Here is a 22,165-nt window from a genome sequence, read left to right as displayed (position 1 = left end):
GGAACGGCACGGCACGAGAGCGCGCGCGCGCGGGGCATGCGGCATACGAGGCCGGCCAGCGGCCCCAAGGACCGCACGTTACAGCCACGCCTCCACCCGCAGTAACGGAGGTGAAGCCAGTGAGCTAGCTGTCATCAGGGCGAAAAAACAGCAGTAACGGAGGAAAGGTGAAGCGGCTTTTGTTGGGTGGTGCAGTTGTACTGCAAGAAACAAGATGACACCGTCCGCTAGAGTGTCAACGTAGTAATTACGTTGGAGGTTAGCAGCGTGAGAGGTGAGCCCTACGCCGTCCACCCGGCTGTTGCTGGGTGGTGGCGGTGTCGTGGAGGAATGCATATGCATGACCCATTCCCCGCCGGTGTGGTTCAATTTCTGATATTTACAGTGGAATTTAGTGTGAGGACTGACCCGCCCCCGCCCCCGCCCCCGCCAGTGTGGTTCAAATTCGGATATTTACGTAGGAACAAAAAAAATCCCTTGATTAATCATGACCGCTTTTCCTAGAGAAGAATATACTGTATATGTTACCCCTTTCGTTTTGGTTTGTGATACTGGTGCAGAGCATATTGCCCATGGCCATGAATGGCCAAAAGAATAAAATGGCTTAGACAAAATCATGCGTTATTTCGTGTGTTCATGCATGGATCAGGAGTTGAGGACGGCCGACACGAAGATTCGGTGCAGTCGGTGGGCAGACGGATAGATAGGGCTAGACGGGCACGCAGACGGGTAGTGTACGTGTGCAGCCCCTACGATGCCGGTGGCATATTGGCAGCACTGCAGGAGAAGGTCGCCACCTGGTGGTGACGATGGCAGCGGCGTGCGTCACTGACTGTACGTGCTGGAGACTTGAGGGGGTGCATCCAAATTTGCTCTCTCGTTCCATCTCCAGGATGGGTTCAGACTTCGGAGAGATCCGACATATGATCCTGTCATTTTGCCACAACCAACTACCATACCTAAATACACTTCCATTGTTTATGAAATAAGAACAAACATTTCCATTGTCCTCACGACACCAACCTTTGTTGCTTGACTTCACAGACCTCTTCGACAACACTATACTTCATCAGGCCTGTTTGGAACGCAAGGGAATTTTGCTATGATCAGGAACATATTATCCAAAGTTCCTTATATTTACATCTCAGTAGCACGCTACAAATCGCAATATAAGTGTTGCTGCCTCCAAGTAAAACGATGGGGCACGTCCACACATGCAGAATGTACACTTTCAGGTTCATGAAAACGTACAGGACATACCACTGATGACCAAGAACATAACAAGCTGACATGAGCATAACTAGAGCAGACCATCAGCAGTTCTTGGAAGTTACTTATACATTACTCCCTCCGTAAAGAAATATAAGAGTGTTTAGATCACTTCAGAGGGAGTACTATAGTAGATGAACTTCGGTACATAGAGTAAGTTCGACACACAAGATCTATCAGAGCACACTTTTGGACAGCACCCCCAGAATGAGATACTGCATGCAAAATTGTGATAATAAGTCAAAGGAACTTTCACAAGGGCTTGTGATATTTGGCGCTAGAAAACTATGAAGCAGCCTTTACCCAAGAACTGATTTCTTTTTTTAACAAATACTCCCTCTGTAAACTAATATAAGAGTGTTTAGATTACTAAAATAGTGTTCTAAATGCTCTTATATTAGTTTACGGAGGGAGTACTTTAGCACGTTAGGAGGGCAAAAATAATAATATCAAATAGCCATTTTCACTGATCCATGGCGTGGTATCAGGTTGACTTCACAGCAGATGCAAGTGACTTCAAGAGAGCTGGTGATGGTCTTCTTAATGTGTGGGTGAGAAGTATCATCAGTGACAGTAGTGTCAATGCCCCAGCTTGGTGAGCTGAACCTAATGAGGTAGGAACATACATCAAAAGTGTAGATATTCCCAATGTAACCTGAAACAGAACAGGTAGCACAGTTAATAGTACTGCATGAATTAGTATGGGTAACGAAATTGTCTAATACTGCAGTTTCAAAGTGTTAGGTTGGGATATTTGTTTCATGGAATAAAATCATTCATCAGCTATACAGAGGTCGTTGAATTTCAAAATCAGCTTATGAGCCAGGACTGCATGGATAGTTGAAACATTATTAACACAACGTCAACAAAAGCCAAACTCAATTTGTGAATTATACCTGAAGAGCAGCCATCCCAAGTGTGCTTCCAACCAGAGACTTGACCGCTGGATGCATATCTACTTTCCTTGCAGCTAGCCATAAGGCACTCACAGACAATAAGGTGCTTGTAGCAAGAATTCGGTGATTAAGCTACAAGAATTAAAAAACACATGTTAACCTGCAACAAATTCTTCGCCGCATGAAAAGATGGTGGTTATGTGCTACAAGAACTACTGAACTGGTCACAAGAAATTAGTACTTATAAGACTCTTCTCAGTATTGGTCGATGCATTTTTTGAAGGAGCTATCAATTAATATAAAAAAATGTGATTCTAGCCAGGTTACCCTTCATAGGAAAATGAATAACTCAAACGTTAAGGAGATAAGAGAATGAATGAGCAAACCAATTAAGAACAGAAGTTAAACACAGCATAATTTCAGAGCTATAAACTTCTATCATGATTGCGGACAAAATGTTACCTGTACAGTAGATGTATTTTCAAAGAAATTGCGTATAAAAGGCTCCATACTGAACACATCTTCTGGAATCCAACTGTCACCCATCTTCGGAAATGTATTGTATGCACGCCCCTGGTCATAACAAATAATTAGGCATACAGGGCAAACGGGAGCTACACATAGTTTTTAAGAGAGCAAGAGAAGTGTTGACATACTGCATCATTGCCTGCAACGAATGCTCCAGAAATGGCAGTAATGCCTACAACAGCACTGGCAGGAAGTGCTAGCTTTCTAAATTTTGCTGCCCCTTTTACCCATTTCATTGATTCAGCCGGAGGGTCTGGCATTACTACTGACAGAGCAGTCCACAATATACCACAATATATAACAAATGCAGAGGTCAGATGAGCTGCCAGCCTGTAGGGGCTAACTCTTGGTTCAACATACTCAGATGCTGGTTCCTAATATGAGAAAAAACGAGTGGTGAACCTCCAACCCACAAACTTACTAGTTCAACAAGGGCATTGTATTAGTACCTCAAGACCACTTTTCACCATCCACCAGCCAATTAGTCCTTGCGCACCACCAAGTGCAAAAAGAGCAGAGAGCCTGACACCAAGTTGGCGGGTAACATAGCCTTTTGCAACAAAGTATGCAAAAGGAACAGCAAATACAAAGCCCAGAGCTCTTCCCCACATTCTGTGTGCATACTCCATCCAGTATATAAATTTGAAATCTTCAAGGTTCATTCCTTTGTTCACCCTAGATATGTTAATGGAATGCTGCTGTCACATTAGCAGAATCATTGAAGGAAAAAAGAGCTAGATGCAACTGACTACAGATGAGAGAAACGAATGATCTCACAATAATTAGAGCCAAAAGTAATCTTATGCTTTCTTCCTACAAAATGCGGAGAGTTACTTTACCACAAAACTAGCAAAACCATATCAAGTTCTCTAAAAGGGAAACTGGAACGGAGAATAAAGCCCAGTCAAAACTTTCTCACAACTTCTATCAGCACCTTCATATAGGATGCTAGTGTTAAGATTATCAAGTTAGGATGTGATCTCACAGGAATGTTCTAGCGGGGGCAGTGATGGCAATTAATCAATCCTTACGGAGCATCTAATCTAAGGAAATGAAATATCATTTATTCTGTTTCAAGCAATTTAAATATCTAAACCATGTTTTTGCTTAAAGTTCTAAACACTTGTTCTCAGATTCGTAAACTGACAAGGGGATTTGTTAAGGACTGAGGCAAAAGAGACGTGAAAATCTGTAGCACTAGCATGAAAGCTACGAGATAGGGACTTCCTTGAAATGCTACGATCTTCTGAGAGGACAGTAAAAATTAAAGACTGGAGCAAAGCAACAAATAATGAATGCAGCAATTGCATTCTTACCTCATGTACTCAGGTGACTGCTTGTATTTCTGAAATTCCAGTAGCCACTCTTCTTCCGACATTGGAGGCAAGCCCCCGGCAAACTTCCAGTCAGTCATTGACAGCCCCGAACGTGTGAGCCGAGTGACTCCACCAAGTATGACCATGCTGAATACCCAGGCAGCACATCCAAAGAGCCATATACCAACTGCCTTCTGTGCTTGAGGCCCTTTGGTAACTAGCAGCTTCAGTGCTGAATTTGCTGTTGCGTTTGCCATATTTGAATTCAGAGCAGCTGCAGTAGTAGACATTTTCCGTGTGCATTGGCCCATAAAACTCTAACATGATGCAGATGAAGCACCAGTAAATTTTTGGAAATTACTTTCAACAAGTGTAGCATTTTGTAACCCAAAATTGAAATTTAAACAGATGATTGTGATGAGCTACATAGTGTATTCCTTATAGGTAAAGAAAATTGATTGTACAGTTAGAGCATGCATTCCATACACAAAACAAGTGTCCCTCCTTGGCATCAACATATCCAAGTAAAACAATCAACTCTTTTAAGTTGAGTAATTGCAGCAGACTAAGACAGCATTATCAGGTTGGTGGCATGTATGAAATTCCTCTGACTGCAAAAAATTAAAGCATGACCACGGCCAAGCATTATTGGGGCTACAATTACAAGTTTATTACTGCAATCAGATAGCATTTCCCACTGCGACCTAATAAACTGTTAAACTCTAAACCAGAATGTCTCACATCAAATCCGACACTAATGTCTCCTCCCAAAATGGCCATCGACGGCTCATTCCACTCGACGTTCGAATCATATAAAATTGTTCTACGACTCACGCGCCTCGAAAATGATGGCATAACCAGGAGGAACCACGCAAGCAGGGGAAAAGGGGAAGGGAAGAGAAAGGCCCACCTTGGAGCCGAAAGAGCGGAAGGCGTGGTACGAGGCAGCACGGGAGGCGGCGAATAAGCCACCAGTCGATTGCGGGGGCGGCGGCGGGGGTAGGTGGCGGCAGCCGCCGCCGAAGGAGCCGGATCCAACCCTAGGAGGAGCGGGGGGCGGAGCTGGACCACTCCTCGGGAGGCGAGGGATCGTCATCAGGGCGGAGCCCTGGTCCCTGCCCCGGCGGAGCAGCGACGCGGCCACCCTGCTCCCCATCATGGCAGGCGGTTGCGCGGTGGCTTGCGGAGGAAGAAGCAGCGGAAGGCAGGGCAGAGCTCGCCGGAGATTTTAGAAGGGAGAAAAATTGTGGGGTTTAGGCGCTGGTCACGTCGTGCATTTGCACCAACACACGGAAAATGCGTGCCAGTGTGCACGCCTGGAAATGAGCTGGCCCGACTTCTAGACTAGGCCGAATACGAACTTTCGGCTCGTTGTAGGTTTACATTTGATCATTTATTCGTGCTAAAAAAATGGATCATTTATTTTTCAAAGGATTTTCTCAAAAAAAATAAAATTCAAAGGATAGAGAGGTCACACATCATGGCAGAAGATATCTGTCTAAAAAAACGAGGTTTTCCCTTTGGTTAGGGTTCTCTTTCCTTCGGGGTGACTCTGTCGCCGTTATCGAGGTCTGCCTTCCCTACCCCATCACGTTCTGTTGCTTCTTGTTGTCGATCGCTCGATCGCGGGGCGGGGGGGGGGGGGGGGGTCTCAAATCCCAACGGGACAGACATCGGAGGATCTAGGGTCCGTCAAACAAGGCCCAAGTAGTTTCAATTAGGCTAGGGTTTCGCGATGTCTTCAACCAAAGCTTCGGGGCCTACCGCGACAGATTACTCGAAGATTGATGGTGTGAAAGTATTGAAGAAAGAATTGGATATGTGGGAGGAGGACCTAGACGACGTAGTTTTTCGATGAGAAGGATGCACCGCCGGCGGCTTCTCATTGGATCACTCTTTGTGAAGGTTCACACCATCAAGACTTACACCCAATATTGTTTTCCCGGAATATGAGAGCACCCTCGGATCTTGCCCACGAGGTGAAATTCAAGCCCCTAAAGGAGAATCTCTATTCAGTGCAGCTCTCGTGCTTAGGGGACTGGGAGAGAGTTACTCAAGAGGGCCCATGGCACTTCAGAGGTGACGTGGCGATCCTCAAGCCGTATGATGGGCTGGCAAAACCTTCAATAGTTTCACTAGACGCCATTGAAATCGAGGCTCAAATCCATGATGTTCCACCGCTTTATGCTCATCTTGTGTCGTCCCTCGCGGCGAGCGTGGGTGGAGTGCTTTTTGCGGAGCCTCTTTCACGGGATTTTGAAGGGAATTTTCATTGTGTGTGGGTGAGGATTAATGTCGTTAAACCACTGAAGAACGTTGTTTTTATGATTCGGGCTCCACGAAAACAACTTTCTGTGATGCGCTACTTCCTAGTTGAAGTAAAGGTTCAATAACCTCGTCAAGTTCTATCTTTCTCCCACTCAGCTCTTTCGATAGGAACTATTTCTCAAGAAATGTTCTGTTTTTAGCGACAAACACTTTACCTTCGGATCTGAGATAGAAGGTGTACCCAACTGTTTCTTTTGGGTATCCTATGAAGACGCATTTCTCCACTTAGGGTTCCAGCTTTTCTGGCTGAAGCTTTTTGACATAAGCATCACATCCCCAAACCTTAAGAAACGACAAGTTTGGTTTCTTGCCAAACCACAATTCATATGTCGTCGTCTCAACGGATTTTGATGGTGCCCTGTTTAAAGTGAATGCAGTTGTCTCTAATGCATAACCCCAAAATGATAACGGCAAATCAACAAGAGACATCATAGAACGCACCATATCCAATAAAGTACGATTACGACATTCGAACACACCATTGCGTTGTGGTGTTCCACGCGGTGTCAACCGTGAAACAATTCCACATTGTCTTAAGTGAGTGCCAAACTCATAACTCGGATATTCTGCTCCTCGATCAGATCGTAGGAATTTGATCTTCTTGTTACGATGATTCTCCACTTCACTCTGAAATTGCGTGAACTTTTCAAACGTTTTAGACTTGTATTTCATTAATTAAATATAACCATATCTACTTAAGTCATCGATGAAGGTGAGAAAATAACGATAACTACCCTGCGCCTCAATGCTCATCGGACCGCACACATCAGTATGTATGATTTCCAATAAGTCACTTGCTCGCTCCATTGTTCCGGAGAATGAAGTTTTTGTCATCTTGCCCATGAGACATGGTTCACATGTGTCAAGTAATTCAAAATCAAGGGACTCCAAAAGTCCATCAACATGGAGTTTCTTCATGCGTTTTACACCAATATGACCTAAGCGGCAGTGCCACAAGAAAGTGGTACCATCATAATCAACTCTACATCTTTTGGCATCAATGTTATGAACATGTGTGCCATTACTATCGAGATTCAATAAGAATAAACCCCTCACATTGGGTGCATGACCATAAAAGATATTACTCATATAAACAGAACAACCATTATTCTTTGATTTAAATGAGTAACTGTCTCGCAATAAACAAGATCCATATACAATGTCCATGCTGAATGCGGGCACTAATAACAATTATTCAGGTTTATCACTAATCCTGATGGTAATTGAAGTGAGAGCGTGCCGACGGCGATCGCATCAACCTTGGAACCATTTCCCACGTGCACTGTCACTTCGTCCTTCACCAACCTCCATCTATTCCGTAGTTCCTGCTTTGAGTTGCAAATGTGAGCAACCGAACCGGTATCAAACACCTAGGCACTACAACGAGAGTTGGTGAGGTACACATCAATAACATGTATATCATATATACCTTGTTTGGCGTTGGCCGCCTTCTTGTCGGGCAGATACTTGGGGCAGTTCCGCTTCGAGTGACTAGTCCCCTTGCAATGATAACACTCAGTTTCTGGCTTGGGTCCAGCCTTAGTTTTCTTCACGGGAGGGGCAACAGCTTTGCCACTCTTCTTGAAGTTACCTTTCTTGCCCTTGCCATTTTTCTTGAAACTGGCGGTTTCATTGACCATCAACACTTGATGTTCCTTCTGAATTTCTGACTCAACGACTTTCAGCATTGCAAACAGCTTGAAATATGATTGAAGAACTCTGTCAGTGATTGCCTCTAGCGGGAAAACGATGTAGCGGGAAAACGATGTAGGTGTCACTTTCTCCCTTGTATGTTGTAGTTCATCACAAAGCTTTTATAGCTAGGTGGCAGTGATTGAAGAACTCTGTCAGTGATTGCCTCTAGCGGGAAAACGATTCCCAACTCAGGCAGACGGTTGGAATACCCAGACATTTTGAGTACATGCTCACTGGAAAACCCATTCTCCTCCATCTTGCAAGCATAGAACTTATCGGAGGTCTCATATGTTCCATGACTTTCAAAATGTCTTTGAAGTCCTGGTTCTAAGCCATACAAAATTGCACACCAAACTACTGAGTAGTCATCCAGACGCGACTGCGAGATGTTCATAACGGGTGCTTCACCAAGCGGTGCATCAAGGACATAAATCTTTTGGGAAACTTTGAGGACAAGCCTGAGATTACGGGCCCAGTCTAGAAAGTTGCTCCCATCATCTTTCACCTTGGCTTTCTCTAGGAACGCAATAAAATTTAGGGGTGCTACTGTGCGAGCCATCGATCTACAGTATAAATTTGCAAAGATTACTTAGACTATTGTTCAAGATAATGAGTTTAGTTAATCATATTACTAAAAAAACTCCCACTAAAATTGACATCCATCTAGTCATTCGAGTGACACATGATCCAAATCCACCAACCCAAGTCCGATCATCACGTGAGATGAGATGGTTTCAATGGTGAACATCTTCATGTTGATCATATCAACTATATGACTCATGTTCGACCTTTCGGTCTCTTGTGTTCCGAGGCCATGTCTGTACATGGTAGGCTCGTCAAGTTTAACCCGAGTGTTCCGCATGTGCAAAACTGTCTTGCACCCGTTGTATGTGAACGTAGACTCTATGAGTGCACACTCGGGGAGAACACAATTTTTTCTTGAAATTTTAGTGAGGAATCACCTTATAATGCTAGCGTCATCCTAAGCAAAACAAGGTGCATAATAGGATTAACATCACATGCAAATCATAAATGACATGATATGGCCATGATCTTGTGCTTTTGATCTCCATCTCCAAAGCACCGGCATGATCTCCATCGTCACCAGCACAACACCATGATCTCCATCATCACGATGTCCATCATTGTGTTGCCATCAAGGTTGTCGCGCCAACCATGCTTGTACTACTATTGCTACCATTTAGCGATAAAGTAAAGCATCACATAGAGCTTAATTAATTGACATGCATGTCATACAAAAATGAAAGACAACCCTATGGCTCCTTCCGGTTGCCCTAGCATCGACATGCAAGTCGATATTAACTATTAAAACATGATCATCTCATACATCAAATATATATCATCATGTCTTTGGCCATATCATATCACAACATAATCTGCAAAAACAAGTTAGACGACCTCTAATTTGTTGTTGCATGTTTTACGTGGCTGCTATGGGTATCTAGCAAGAACGCTTCTTACCTACGCAAAAACCACAATTGTGATATGCAAGTTGCTATTTAACCTTCTACAAGGATCGCCTCTGTCGAATCCGATTCAACTAAAGTAAGAGAGACACACACCCGCCAGCCATCTTTATGCAACAAGTTGCATGTCAGTCGATGGAACCGATCGCTCGTACGTGGACGAGTAAAGTTGGTACACGCCGCTTCATCCAATAATACCGCTGAATCAAGAAAATACTAAGGAGGGAAGCAATCTGAATATCAACACCCACAAACTCCTTTGTGTTCTACTCGAGATGTCATCTACTCATAGACCTAGCTCATGATGCCACTGTTGGGGAACATTGCACGGGAAACAAAAAAATTCATACGCACATACAAGATCTATCCATGGTGATGAACATATACGAGAGGAGAGATCGGATCCATATACCCTTGTACATCGCTAAGAGGGAAGTGTTAAGAAACGCGTTTGATGTAGTTGAACATCTTCACGATCCAAATCACAAGCCGTCTCACGATCCAATTACGATCTAGCGCCGAACGGACGTCACCTCTGTGTTCAACACACGTACAGCTCGATGATGATCTCCGCCTTCTTGATCCAACAAGAGGGGCGGATAGGTAGATGAGTTCTTCGGCAGCAAGATGTCATGGTGGCGGTGGTGGTGAACTAATCCGGAATGCCTTCGCCGAGCTCTACCGAACTAATCTAGATGAAGGACATGATCTATGGAGGATAGGGCAGCACGTTGCTTTTCAGGTGGTGGCTGCCCTCAAAACCTCCATTGTATATAGGAGGAAGGGGTAGGTGGGCTGCCTTGGCCCCTCCTCCAAAGAGGAGAGGTTCGGCCGAAGCAAGGGGGAGAGTCCACCTCCCACTAGGGAGGTGGAAAACCTTGGGAGGACTCCTCTCCACCTAGAACCGGTATCAAATACCCAGGCACTACAACGAGAGTTGGTGAGTGATGACCCACAAGTATAGGGGGTCTATCGTAGTCATTTCAATAAGTAAGAGTGTTGAACCTAACGAGGAGCAGAAGAATGTGACAAGTGGTTTTCAGCAAGGTGTTCTCTGCAATCACTGAAATTATCGGTAACAGATAGTTGTGTGATAAGATGATTCGTAGCAAGTAGCAAGTAACATGTAACAAAGGTGCAACAAAGTGGCCCAATCCCTTTTGTAGCAAGGGACAAGCCTGGACAAACTCTTATAGGAGGTAAAGCGCTCCCGAGGACACATGGGAATTTCTATCAAGCTAGTTTTCATCATGTTCATATGATTCGCGTTCGCTACTTTGATAGTTTGATATGTGAGTGGACCGGCGCTTGGGTACTGCCCTTACTTGGACAAGCATCCCACTTATGATTAACCCCTCTCGCAAGCATCCGCAACTATGAAAGAAGAATTAAGACAAAGTCTAACCATAGCATTAAACTAGTGGATCCAAATCAGCCCCTTACGAAGCAACACATAAACTAGGGTTTAAGCTTCTGTCACTCTAGCAAGCCATCATCTACTTACTACTTCCCAATGCCTTCCTCTAGACCCAAATAATGGTGAAGTGTTATGTAGTTGGCGTTCACATAACACCACTAGAGGAGAGACAACATACAACACATCAAAATATCGAACGAATGCCAAATTCACATGACTACTTATAGCATGACTTATCCCATGTCCCCAGGAACAAAAGTAACTACTCACAAAGCATAATAATATTCGTGACCAGAGAGGTATTGAATAGCATCAAGGATCTGAACATATAATCTTCCACCAAGTAATCCAACTAGCATCAACTACAAAGAGTAATTAACACTACTAGCAACCTTACAGGTACCAATCGGAGTCGCGAGATGGAGATTGGTTACAAGAGATGAACTAGGGTTTGGAGATGAGATGGTGCTGATGAAGATGTTGATGGTGATGAGTCCCCTCCGATGAGAGGAGTGTTGGTGATGACGATGGTGACGATTTCCCCCTCTGAGAGGGAAGTTTCCCCGGCAGGACAACCCTGCCGGAGCTCTAGATTGGTTCTGCTCAAGTTCCGCCTCGTGGCGGCGACGATTCCTCCTAAAAGCCTCCTCCTGATTTTTTCTGGAACGAAACCATCCTTATAGCAAAAGAGGGGGGGCAGAGGGCCAACAAGGAGCCCACAAGCCCCCTAGGCGCGACTAGGGGGGTAGGCCGCACCTAGCAGTCTTGTGGCCTCCTGTTGGCTCCCCTCTGGTACTTCTTGGGCCCAGTATTTTTTATAAATTCCAAAATAAATCCTCATTGATTTTCACGGCTTTTGGAGTTGCGCAGAATAGATATCTCAAACTTGCTCCTTTTTTAGGCCAGAATTCCAGCTGTTGGCATTCTCCCTCTTCATGTAAACCTTGCAAAATAAGAGAGAAAAGGCATAAGTATTGTACCGTGAAGTGTAATAATAGCCCATAAAGTGATAAATATCAACATGAAAGCATGATGCAAAATGGACGTATCAGTGAGGTACACATCAATAACATGTATATCATATATACCTTGTTTGGCGTTGGCCGCCTTCTTGTCGGGCAGATACTTGGGGCAGTTCCGCTTCAAGTGACTAGTCCCCTTGCAATGATAGCACTCAGTTTCTCGCTTGGGTCCAGCCTTAGTTTTCTTCATGGGAGGGCAACAGATTTGCCACTCTTCTTGAAGTTACCTTTCTTGCCCTTGCCATTTTTCTTGAAACTGGTGGTTTCATTGACCATCAACACTTGATGTTCCTTCTGAATTTCTGACTCAGCAACTTTCAGCATCGCAAACAGCTCGACGATTGATTTATTCATCCCTTGCATGTTGTAGTTGATCACAAAGCTTTTACAACTAGGTGGTAGTGATTGAAGAACTTTGTCAGTGATTGCCTCTAGCGGGAGAACGATTCCCAACTCAGGTAGACGGTTGGAATACCCAGACATTCTGAGTACATGCTCACTGACAAACCCATTCTCCTCCATCTTGCAAGCATATAACTTATCAGAGGTCTCATATGTTCCATGACGTTCAAAATGTCTTTGAAGTCCCGGTTGTAAGCCATACAAAATTGCACACCAAATTACTGAGTAGTCATCCAGACGCAACTGCTAGACGTTCATAACGTCTTCAGCCGCTGGGACATAAATCTTTTGGGAAACTTTGAGGACAAGCCTGAGATTACGGGCTAGTCTAGAAAGTTGCTCCCATCATCTTTCACCTTGGCTTTCTCTAGGAACGCAATAAAATTCAGGGGTGCTACTGTGCGAGACTCATGTTCGACCTTTCGGTCTCTTGTGTTCCGAGGCCATGCGTGTACATGGTAGGCTCGTCAAGTTTAACCCGAGTGTTCCGCATGTGCAAAACTGTCTTGCACCCATTGTATGTGAACGTAGACTCTATCAGTGCACACTCGAGGAGAACACAATTTTATCTTGAAATTTTAGTGAGGGATCACCTTATAATGATGGCGTCATCCTAAGCAAAACAAGGTGCATAACATGAGTAACATCACATGCAAATCATAAGTGACATGATATGGCCATGATCTTGTGCTTTTGATCTCCATCTCCAAAGCACCGACATGATCTCCATCGTCACCAGCACAACACCATGATCTCCATCATTGTGTTGCCATCAAGGTTGTCGCGCCAACCATGCTTGTTCTACTATTGCTACCATTTAGCGATAAAGTAAAGCATCACATAGAGCTTAATGAATTGACACGGAGGTCATACAAAAATTAAAGACAACCCTATGGCTCCTGCCGGTTGCCCTAGCATCGACATGCAAGTCGATATTAACTATTACAACATGATCATATCATACATCAAATATATATCATCATGTCTTTGGCCATATCATATCACAACATAACCTACAAAAACAAGTTAGACGACCTCTAATTTGTTGTTGCATGTTTTACGTGGCTGCTATGGGTATCTAGCAAGAATGCTTCTTACCTACGCAAAAACCACAATTGTGATATGCAAGTTGCTATTTAACCTTCTACATGGACCGCCTCTGTCGAATCCGATTCAACTAAAGTAAGAGAGACACACATCCGCCAGCCATCTTTATGCAACAAGTTGCATGTCAGTCGATGGAACCGATCGCTCGTACGTGGACGAGTAAAGTTGGTACACGCCGCTTCATCCAATAATACCACCGAATAAAGAAAATACTAAGGAGGGAAGCAATCTGAATATCAACACCCACAAACTCCTTTGTGTTCTACTCGAGATGTCTTCTAGTTATAGACCTAACTCATGATGCCATTGTTGGGGAACATTGCATGGGAAACAAAAAAAATTCCTACGCACATACAAGATCTATCCATGGTGATGAACATCTATGAGAGGAGAGATCGGATCCACGTACCCTTGTAGATGGCTAAGAGGGAAGTGTTAAGAAACGCAGTTGATGTAGTTGAACATCTTCGCGATCCAAATCACAAGCCGTCCCGCGATCCAATCACGATCTAGCGCCGAACGGACGTCACCTTCGTGTTCAACACACGTACAGCTCGATGACAATCTCCGCCTTCTTGATCCAACAAGAGGGGCGGAGAGGTAGATGAGTTCTTCGGCAGCAAGATGTCATGGTGGCGGTGGTGGTGAACTAATCCGGAAGGCCTTCGCCGAGCTCTACCGAACTAATCTAGATGAAGGAGACGATCTATGGAGGATAGGGCAGCACGTTGCTTTTCAGGCGGTGGCTGCCCTCAAAACCTTCACTTATATGGGAGGAAGGGGTAGGTGGGCTGCCTTGTCCGCTCCTCCAAAGAGGAGAGGTTCGTCCGAAGCAAGGGGGGAGAGTCCACCTCCCACAAGGGAGGTGGAAAACCTTGGGAGGACTCCTCTCCACCTCCTCCACCTAGGATTGGCACATGGGTCTCTTGAGGTTGGCTGCCCAAGCCTACAAGGGGCTGGTGCGCCACCTCCTAGGCCCATGTGCCCCCCGGGGTGGGTTGGCCCCTCCTGATGGACCCCCGGAACCCTTTCGACACTCCTTGTACAATATCGGAAATCCTCGATACTATTTTGGAGACTGAATACCACTTTCCTATATATAAATCGTTACCTCCGGACCATTCCAGAGCTCCTCATGACTTCCTGGATCTTATCCGGGACTCCGAACAACCCTAGGTCACCAACACATATAACTCAATAATACCGAAACATCATCAAACCTTAAGTGTGTAGACCCTACGGGTTCGAGAACTATGTAGACATGACTGAGACACTCTTCGGTCAATAACCAATAGCGGGACCTGGATGCCTATATTGGTTCCTACATATTCTACGAAGATCTTCAGCGGTTGAACCTCTATGTCAAGGATTCAGTTAATCCCGTATATTGTTCCCTTTGTCCATCGGTATGTTTTGATCGTCTGTATCTCCATACCGAGTTCTATCTCGTTACTGGCAAGTCTCTTTACTCGTTCCGTAATACACGATCCCGTGACTAACTCCTTAGTCACATTGCTTGCAAGCTTCTTGTGATGTTGTATTATTGAGTGGGCCCTAGAGAAACCTCTCCGTCATACAGAGTGACAAATCCCAGCCTCGATCCATGCCAACCCAACAGACACCCTCGAAGATTCCTGTGGAGCACCTTTATAGTCACCCAGTTACGCTGTGACGTTTGATACACACAAGACATTTCTTTGGTGTCTGGGAGTTGCATGATCTCATGGTCATAGGAGGAGATACTTGACATGCAGAAAACAATAGCAGTAAACTAACACGATCATACGCTACATTTATAGTTTGGGTCTTGTCCATCACATCATTCTCCTAATGATGTGATCCCGTTATCAAATGACAACTCATGTCTATGGCCAGGAAACCTTGACCATCTTTGATCAATGAGCTAGTCCATCAGAGGCTTACCAGGGACAGTGTGTTGTCTATGTATCCACACATGTATTTGAGTTTCCAATCAATACAATTCTAGCATGGATAATAAACTATTATCTTGAACAAGGAAATATAGTAATAACTATTTTATTATCGCCTCTAGGGCATATTTCCAACAGCAAGTCCTCGATTTCCTTCAGCAAGGGATGTCCAGGTTCGGTTAGGAGTATTGTCAAGAACAATTTCCAGGTCCACAATGAAACATTGAGCGAATTTATTTGGCATGCCTACTGATGTCGGGCAATCAAAGAATGAAACTTTCAGATATTTGAGGGATCGCCTGTTGGAGAAGGTTAAAGGATGGATGGAGAAGCTCTTGTCATCAGCTAGAAAGGAGATATTAATCAAATCTGAAGTGTAGGCCATACCGGTTTATTCCATGGCGTTCATAATGGCTAGAGAATTATGCGAGAATATAACTGCAATCATGCGGCAGTTTTGGTGGGGTAGCAAGTATGGAAGGAGGAAACCTAGGGCATGGGACATCATGACCACACCAAAGCACCTTGGAGGTTTGGGATTCCGTGACGTGGAGGTCTTCAATTTGGCACTACTCGCACTATGATACGTCTCCATCATATCTATAATTTTTGATTCTTGCATGCCAATATTATACAACTTTCATATACTTTTGGCAACATTTTATATTATTTTTGGGACTAACTTACTTATCGAGTGCCTAGTGCCAGTTCCTGTTTTTTGTGTGTTTTTTGTTTCACAGTAATTCCATATCAAGCAGACTCCAAACACGATAAAAAATTTCACTTTTTTTAATATATGTGAATTTTGGGAGTCGGCATCAATGCAACACGGTGCCCGAGGGGGGCACAAGCCAACATGGCGCGACCTGGGGGCGGGTCGCTCCTTGATGGATTGTTCTCAAACCTTAAATTTGTTGGAGCTCTCCTTTGCCCGCAACAAATATATTTTTGCGATACAAATTACGAGTAAATTTCAGCCCGGCCGGAGTTATGGATCTCTAGATATTTAAGAAACGGTGATGCACCTGAAAACAGGTCACGAAAACACGAGAGAAATAGAGAGAGATCCAATCCTGGAGGGGTTGTTGTCCTCCTGGTGCCATGGCAGCCATGGACCAGAGGAGAAACCCTCCTCCCACCTAGGGAGGAGGCCAAGGAAGAAGAAGAAGAAGGAGGGGCTCTCTCCCCCTCTCTCTACGTGGTGTCGGAGCACCGCCGGGGCAGCCATCATGATGGCGATCTACACCAACAACTTCGCCGCCGTCACCACCAACTCTCTCCTCCTCTATGCAGCGGTGTAAAAACTCTCCTCCCCGATGTAATCTCTACTTGAACATGGTGCTTAATGCTATATATTATTCCCTCCATCCCAAAATAAGTGACTCAAGTTTGTACTAACTTAGTACAAACTTGAGTCACTTTTGAGTCACTTATTTCTGGACGGAGGGAGTATTATCCAATGATTTGTGTGGCTATCTTATGATGTTTGAGTAGATTTTCTGTCCTACAGGTTAATTGTGATATAATATTATTGATATGAGTTGTGTGTTGATATGGTGTTGTCCTAAGGGGCATTCTATGAGGCGCACACGTGAAGGATTAACGCTGGAGGGTTCGCAATATGTTCATCATTCGCTTATAGTGGGTGGCTAGAGTGACAGAAGCTTACACCCGAGTAGGGGAGTTGTGTGCTTATGGGGGTAAAGAGGACTTGATGTTTAATGCTATGGTTGGGTTTACCTTAATGATTTCTAGTAGTTGTGGATTCTTGCTAGAGGTCCAATCATAAGTGCATATGATCCAAGTAAGGAAAGCGTGTTAGCATATGCCTCTCCCTGAGTGCATATGATAAGTATCTATAATGTTATATTCAATTGCCTATGGACAATCTTTCTCTTGCATTACATAAAAAGCTTTCTACTAAACAACCCCTAACTTTTATTTACTTGCTCTATATTTTCTTGCAAAACTATCGATCACACCTACTAAGTACTTCTAGTTTCTTTCCCGCAAAGTAGTTTCATACTTATTCTAGGTAATGTAAGCGTTATCGTGCATAGAGTTGTATCGGTGGTCAATAGAACGTGAGAGAATATTAATTATAGATTTAGCTCCTCACTGTGTTCGACATTCTTACTTATCAAAAAAGGCTACAAATGACCCCCTACACTTGTGGGTTATCAAGACCTTTTTCTGGCAGCCTTACCGGGGAGTAATAGCGTGGTGGTTAATATTATCATGTGTGCTTGTTTGCTTTATCACTAAGTAATTTTTATTTTTTGTTATAAGTTGTTTTCTATCTTTAATTATGGGTAGGAAATGCAAAATACCAAACAAATAGATGTACTTGCTAACCTAGTGATTAAGGAACCACCCAAAATGTATCCTTCTATTGAAGCTTATTACTTGGATCATCTTTGATCCCTTTGTGCTCATGCTGAAAACCCAACTAGCTTAGTGGAGGGAAACCATTAAATGAGCATGCTTATTATGTGCGGGATTGCTTATCTCAAAAAGGGAAACTCTTGTGGCATCAGATTAATACTTTGTGTTGCTATGCTTGGAATTTATGAGAAATATATGATTTTACTTGTTGTTCTAAAAAAACTAAAAAACACCTTCCTTACCAATGTGTGTTTAATGATAATGAAATATTATCTTCTTATGCCAAGGAAGCCTATTGTTTTCATGATGTCGAACTAATTGAAGAATTTGTTGCTTTTAAGGGTGCTTATGTGTAACATCCCAATTTTCGTAAATTCGGATGTTAATAGATCATTCATTTGCATTCCACATTTTATGCATCATTGTGTTCCTCTGAAAAATTTTATCGTTATGTGACTGCGGGCAATTTATCGGAGTGGAGATAATATGACTTCTCCCCTGTGAGTTAAAGTCACCATTTTTGGTTTTTGCAAATTTTTCCAAACTCCGAATTATTTTGGTCGAGTTTTTTTTTCGATCGCGTTGTGTGATCCTAGTGCATAAAACTTTTTTTTAAAATTGCATTAGGTGGAACTAGGGTTCCTATATGTATTATATATATATTAGTTGTATATGTATTTTGTTTTCCTAAGTATTCTAGCGCATATACGTATATTAGTACCTACTCTGTTTCTAGTATTTTTGTTAGCTAGGAAAATATTTTTTTTTCTGTTTTGTTTTTTTCTTTTTCTTTCTTTTTGTTGCTGCTGTTTGTTTGTTTTTCAAAAAAAAAGAAAGAAAACTGCCAGCCCCCATGCATGCACGCATGCAGCCATGCATGCACCCCTTCCCACGTTCTCCTCCCTCCCCACGTGAGTCCTCCCTCCCCTTTCCTTATTTCCCTCCTTCCTATTTTCTCTCCCTTTTCCTTATTTCTCTCTTCCTTCTTTCTCCTCCCTATCTTTCCTATTTTTCTCTCCCATGATCTCCTCCCCAAAGTTCTCCCTCTCCTTCCTTTCTACTCTCCTCCCCTAAGCCTATATAAACCCCCCCACCTCCACCTCTCCCCAACCCTAGCCGCCGTCTCTCCACCGCCGTCTCCACAAGCCGCCGCCGGCGCCTCACCCCACCGCCGCCCTAGCCGCCGCCGCGAGCAGCGGCAGCAGCCCGAAAGCTGCTGCACCTCGGCCTCGCCGCGGAGGAGGAGCCCTCCCCGAACTCTCTCTCCACCGCCGCCTCTTCCCCGCGGAGGAGGAACCTCACCGCCGCCGCCCGACGCCCCACCGCCCGGAGCTACTCCCTCCTTCCTCGCCGGCCATCTCCTTTCTTGCCGGTGCAACACCTCCAGCAGCAGGTAGCAACCTCTCTCTCTCTATTTCATGCACTCCATCTCAGCCATTAGAAGCTTGCCACGTGTGCCTCTCATTAGCACTAGCAGTTTCGTAATTTCTGTCCAGATTTCGAAAACAGAAACTTTCAATCTTGTTTTGATCACAACTTTTTATCCCTACGTCCAATGACATTGATTCTTTTTCTAGTAGCTCACAAATTTCCTGTAGTTTTTAAAGATATATAATGTTTCTGTGTTGGGAATTTTCAAATATAAGTTAGAGCAGATTTAGTTTAAACACTGTTTTGCCTATTCCAGGAGTTTCAAAAATGATATTGAGTTGATTCTTTTTGCTGCAGTTTTCTAGTGATAAAACCTTACTGTAGTAGAATTTTCAGAATTTTCCAAGTATTTTTACTAGTGTTTTCAACATAAACAAGTTTCTGTCCTACCGACGTGCGATAAAATTCTTTTGCGTAGTCGTTTGCCAATCTTTGCATGTGATGTTATTTTTTTTTTCTCGTGGAATGATTGAATTGCTTATGGTGTGCTTTGTGTTTGTATCGGTAGATCATCCGGAGTGCGAAGCGTGTTACTTAGAGACGCTCGAGCAGGACAACTATCATCAAGGCAAGTCATCTTTGATCATGTTATTTTACCTATGTTTTCAATGCATAGTAGATCACCTTCTTTGCCCTATTTGCATGCTGCCTAGGTACTTGGAAACTTTAGTCATAGGTGTAGTATCATGTGGTAGGAACACCAACACCCCGATACTTGGCCCCGGGACGACAATGTTATATATGCTATGCTCTAGTAGACGGGTTATCGGTTGAGTGTATTCCACGAGTGATGCGAGGTTGATATAATAATCAAGACCGGACTAAGACAAGATTTTCAAGACCTCGGACGCAATGCAACACTGGGTGAAGGACGGTTGATCGGCTCCCTGGAAAACCCAGTGGATGCCCGGGATGCTGGAGAGGCCATGTCATCCTGCGGAAAGCTTCACCCAGGCTCAAAGGGACGGACGGAGACTTCAAGACTCAAGGCTTACCTACACAGCCACAAGTCATTATGGGCTCTGGCTTGGTTGGACAACGCGGCGACTCTGGACAGGCGGTGCTAGCAGATGTAGACGAACGGTAGGAATGGATGGGCACCGACAGGGATTCAGAGGGACCCGTTGAAAGACCATGTTTTGATCATCCGGTCTTCAAACACCCTGAAGTGCGAGGACAAACCCGGAGGCGATCAAATCTTGTGGGGAACGTGTGCAAAACTCTGCAGAGTACTCAACCTAATCGATTAGCCGTGTCCACGGTCATGGACAACTTGAGCCGAAGGCATTGAATTTCCCCTGAACTCTCGACACAACTTAATAATGATGTGGGTGTTAACAACTATTCGGGTACGAGAATTGGTTGGCGGAACCATCTCGTTAACAACAAACTATGTAGTAATATTTTGCTTTCAAACCCTTTTGTTGTAGGATAAAACTAGCTTTATGCAAAAAAAAAAACTTAGCTCCACCGGCCAAATATGCATGTAGAGATAGTGATTATTTTACTCCCTCTCTTGATGATTTGCCAGCATATTCAATATGCTGACCTACACGGCTGCAACGTATCATGTTGCAGAGTACTTTTCCGACCAGGAGTGAGGCTACCGTTCTACGCTCAGCGACATGCCCTTGGAGTCGGATGGACTCGTCTACCTGATGCTTCCGCTTAGTCTTCGTTAGATAATCTCATGAGTTGGCCTTCAGCCACTTTATTGTACTCCTTTATTGTAATAAAGTACTCTTTATGAGATTTCGATTAATAAAGCTGTGTGATTGCACTCTTGAATATATACATTATGTACTGTGTGTGTACCAGCATGATCTTGGGATGGTACAGAAACACCAGAGGCTTGACTCGTTGAGTCGGGTCGCTACATTATGAAATTGCTACTTTGATTGAAAAATATGATGCTACTACTTACAAATCTGAAAATTTTGCCGTACTTAAATATTGCTATGAAAACTATGCTTCTAATGCTTATGTTAAATAATTTATTGAAAAATGTTTGTTGTCTTGGAAGAGAATACTATTTCGCACGAATCTATGGAAGAAGAAATTGTTGAAACTCTGAGCTCATTGGATGAAAAAAGATGAGGAGGAGATTAAAGAACAAAAGAAGGAAGAGCATATTAGCTACCCGTGCCCTCCTTCGAATGAAAGTAACTCTTCAAATCATACATTGTTTAATTTCCTTTCGTGCTTACCAAAGGATGAATGCTATGATGAATGCTATGATCCCTTCGGTTCGTTTGGAATATCACTTTTTGATGAACTTGATGCTTGCTATGCTTGTGGCCATGATGCCAATGTGAATTATGGTTATGGAGATGAACTTGTTATTGTTCCTTATGTTAAGCATGAATTGTTTTCTATTGCACCCACACATGAACTTGCTATAGTCCTATTGTCTTTTTGAATTATCCCAACTACACCATATCAGAGAAGTTTGCACTTATTAAGAATTATATTGATGGATTGATTTTACCATTTTACATGATGATTTTTATGAATATAATATGCATGTGCTTGCTTCTCCTACTTGCAATTATTATGAGAGAGGAACCAAATCTTCACCTTTCTATGTTTCCAATACGATAAAATTGCAATAAACTACTTATGTTATGTATTAGCCTTTACTTTGTGTGAATGAATTGTTCGTTTGTGATATGCCAATGCATAGGAATATATTTACACTTCATTTATACATGATATATATCACTTTGTACTCACTACTTAATTACAAATCATTGTTAATTAAAATTGGCTTTGATATACCTTGGGATCCGGGTGGATCAATTACTTGAGCATTATATGCCCAGCTTAATGGCTTTATATAAAGGGCTACCAGGGAGATAACCTGGAAGTTATAGAGAGTAATTTATGTATGTTCTGTGATTTTAAAGTAATTAAAAAATATAAAGTGGGAAACCTAAACTTTTTCAAAAAGA

General features: G+C 43.4%; 1 protein-coding gene across 1 annotated transcript; it reads right to left on the bottom strand.

The window, feature by feature from the left end:
• Positions 1–1,320: 1,320 nt before the first annotated feature.
• LOC123410447 (cytochrome c oxidase assembly protein COX15) lies at positions 1,321–5,312 on the bottom strand. The gene is made up of 7 exons (XM_045103392.1): positions 4,920–5,312; positions 4,010–4,326; positions 3,143–3,368; positions 2,822–3,067; positions 2,628–2,738; positions 2,166–2,297; positions 1,321–1,924 (listed from the first exon to the last, which is right to left on the bottom strand). The coding sequence occupies exons 1-7, from the start codon at positions 5,166–5,168 to the stop codon at positions 1,754–1,756; spliced, it is 1,452 nt and encodes a 483-aa protein (XP_044959327.1). The 5' UTR covers positions 5,169–5,312; the 3' UTR covers positions 1,321–1,753.
• Positions 5,313–22,165: the final 16,853 nt, after the last annotated feature.

This window comes from Hordeum vulgare, chromosome 7H (genome assembly GCF_904849725.1).
Source record: "Hordeum vulgare subsp. vulgare chromosome 7H, MorexV3_pseudomolecules_assembly, whole genome shotgun sequence".
NCBI classification, from domain to species: Eukaryota; Viridiplantae; Streptophyta; class Magnoliopsida; order Poales; family Poaceae; genus Hordeum; species Hordeum vulgare.
This window is presented reverse-complemented; position numbering and strand designations above follow the sequence as displayed.

Coding starts and splice junctions, on each gene's coding strand:
- LOC123410447 (XM_045103392.1), bottom strand. CDS start 5,168: ATGATGGGGAGCAGGGTGGCCGCGTCGCTGCTCCGCCGGGGCAGGGAC. Junction 2,298..2,627: donor AAAATACATCTACTGTACAG/GTAACATTTTGT, acceptor TAATTCTTGTAG/CTTAATCACCGAATTCTTGC. Junction 1,925..2,165: donor TTGGGATGGCTGCTCTTCAG/GTATAATTCACA, acceptor GTTCTGTTTCAG/GTTACATTGGGAATATCTAC.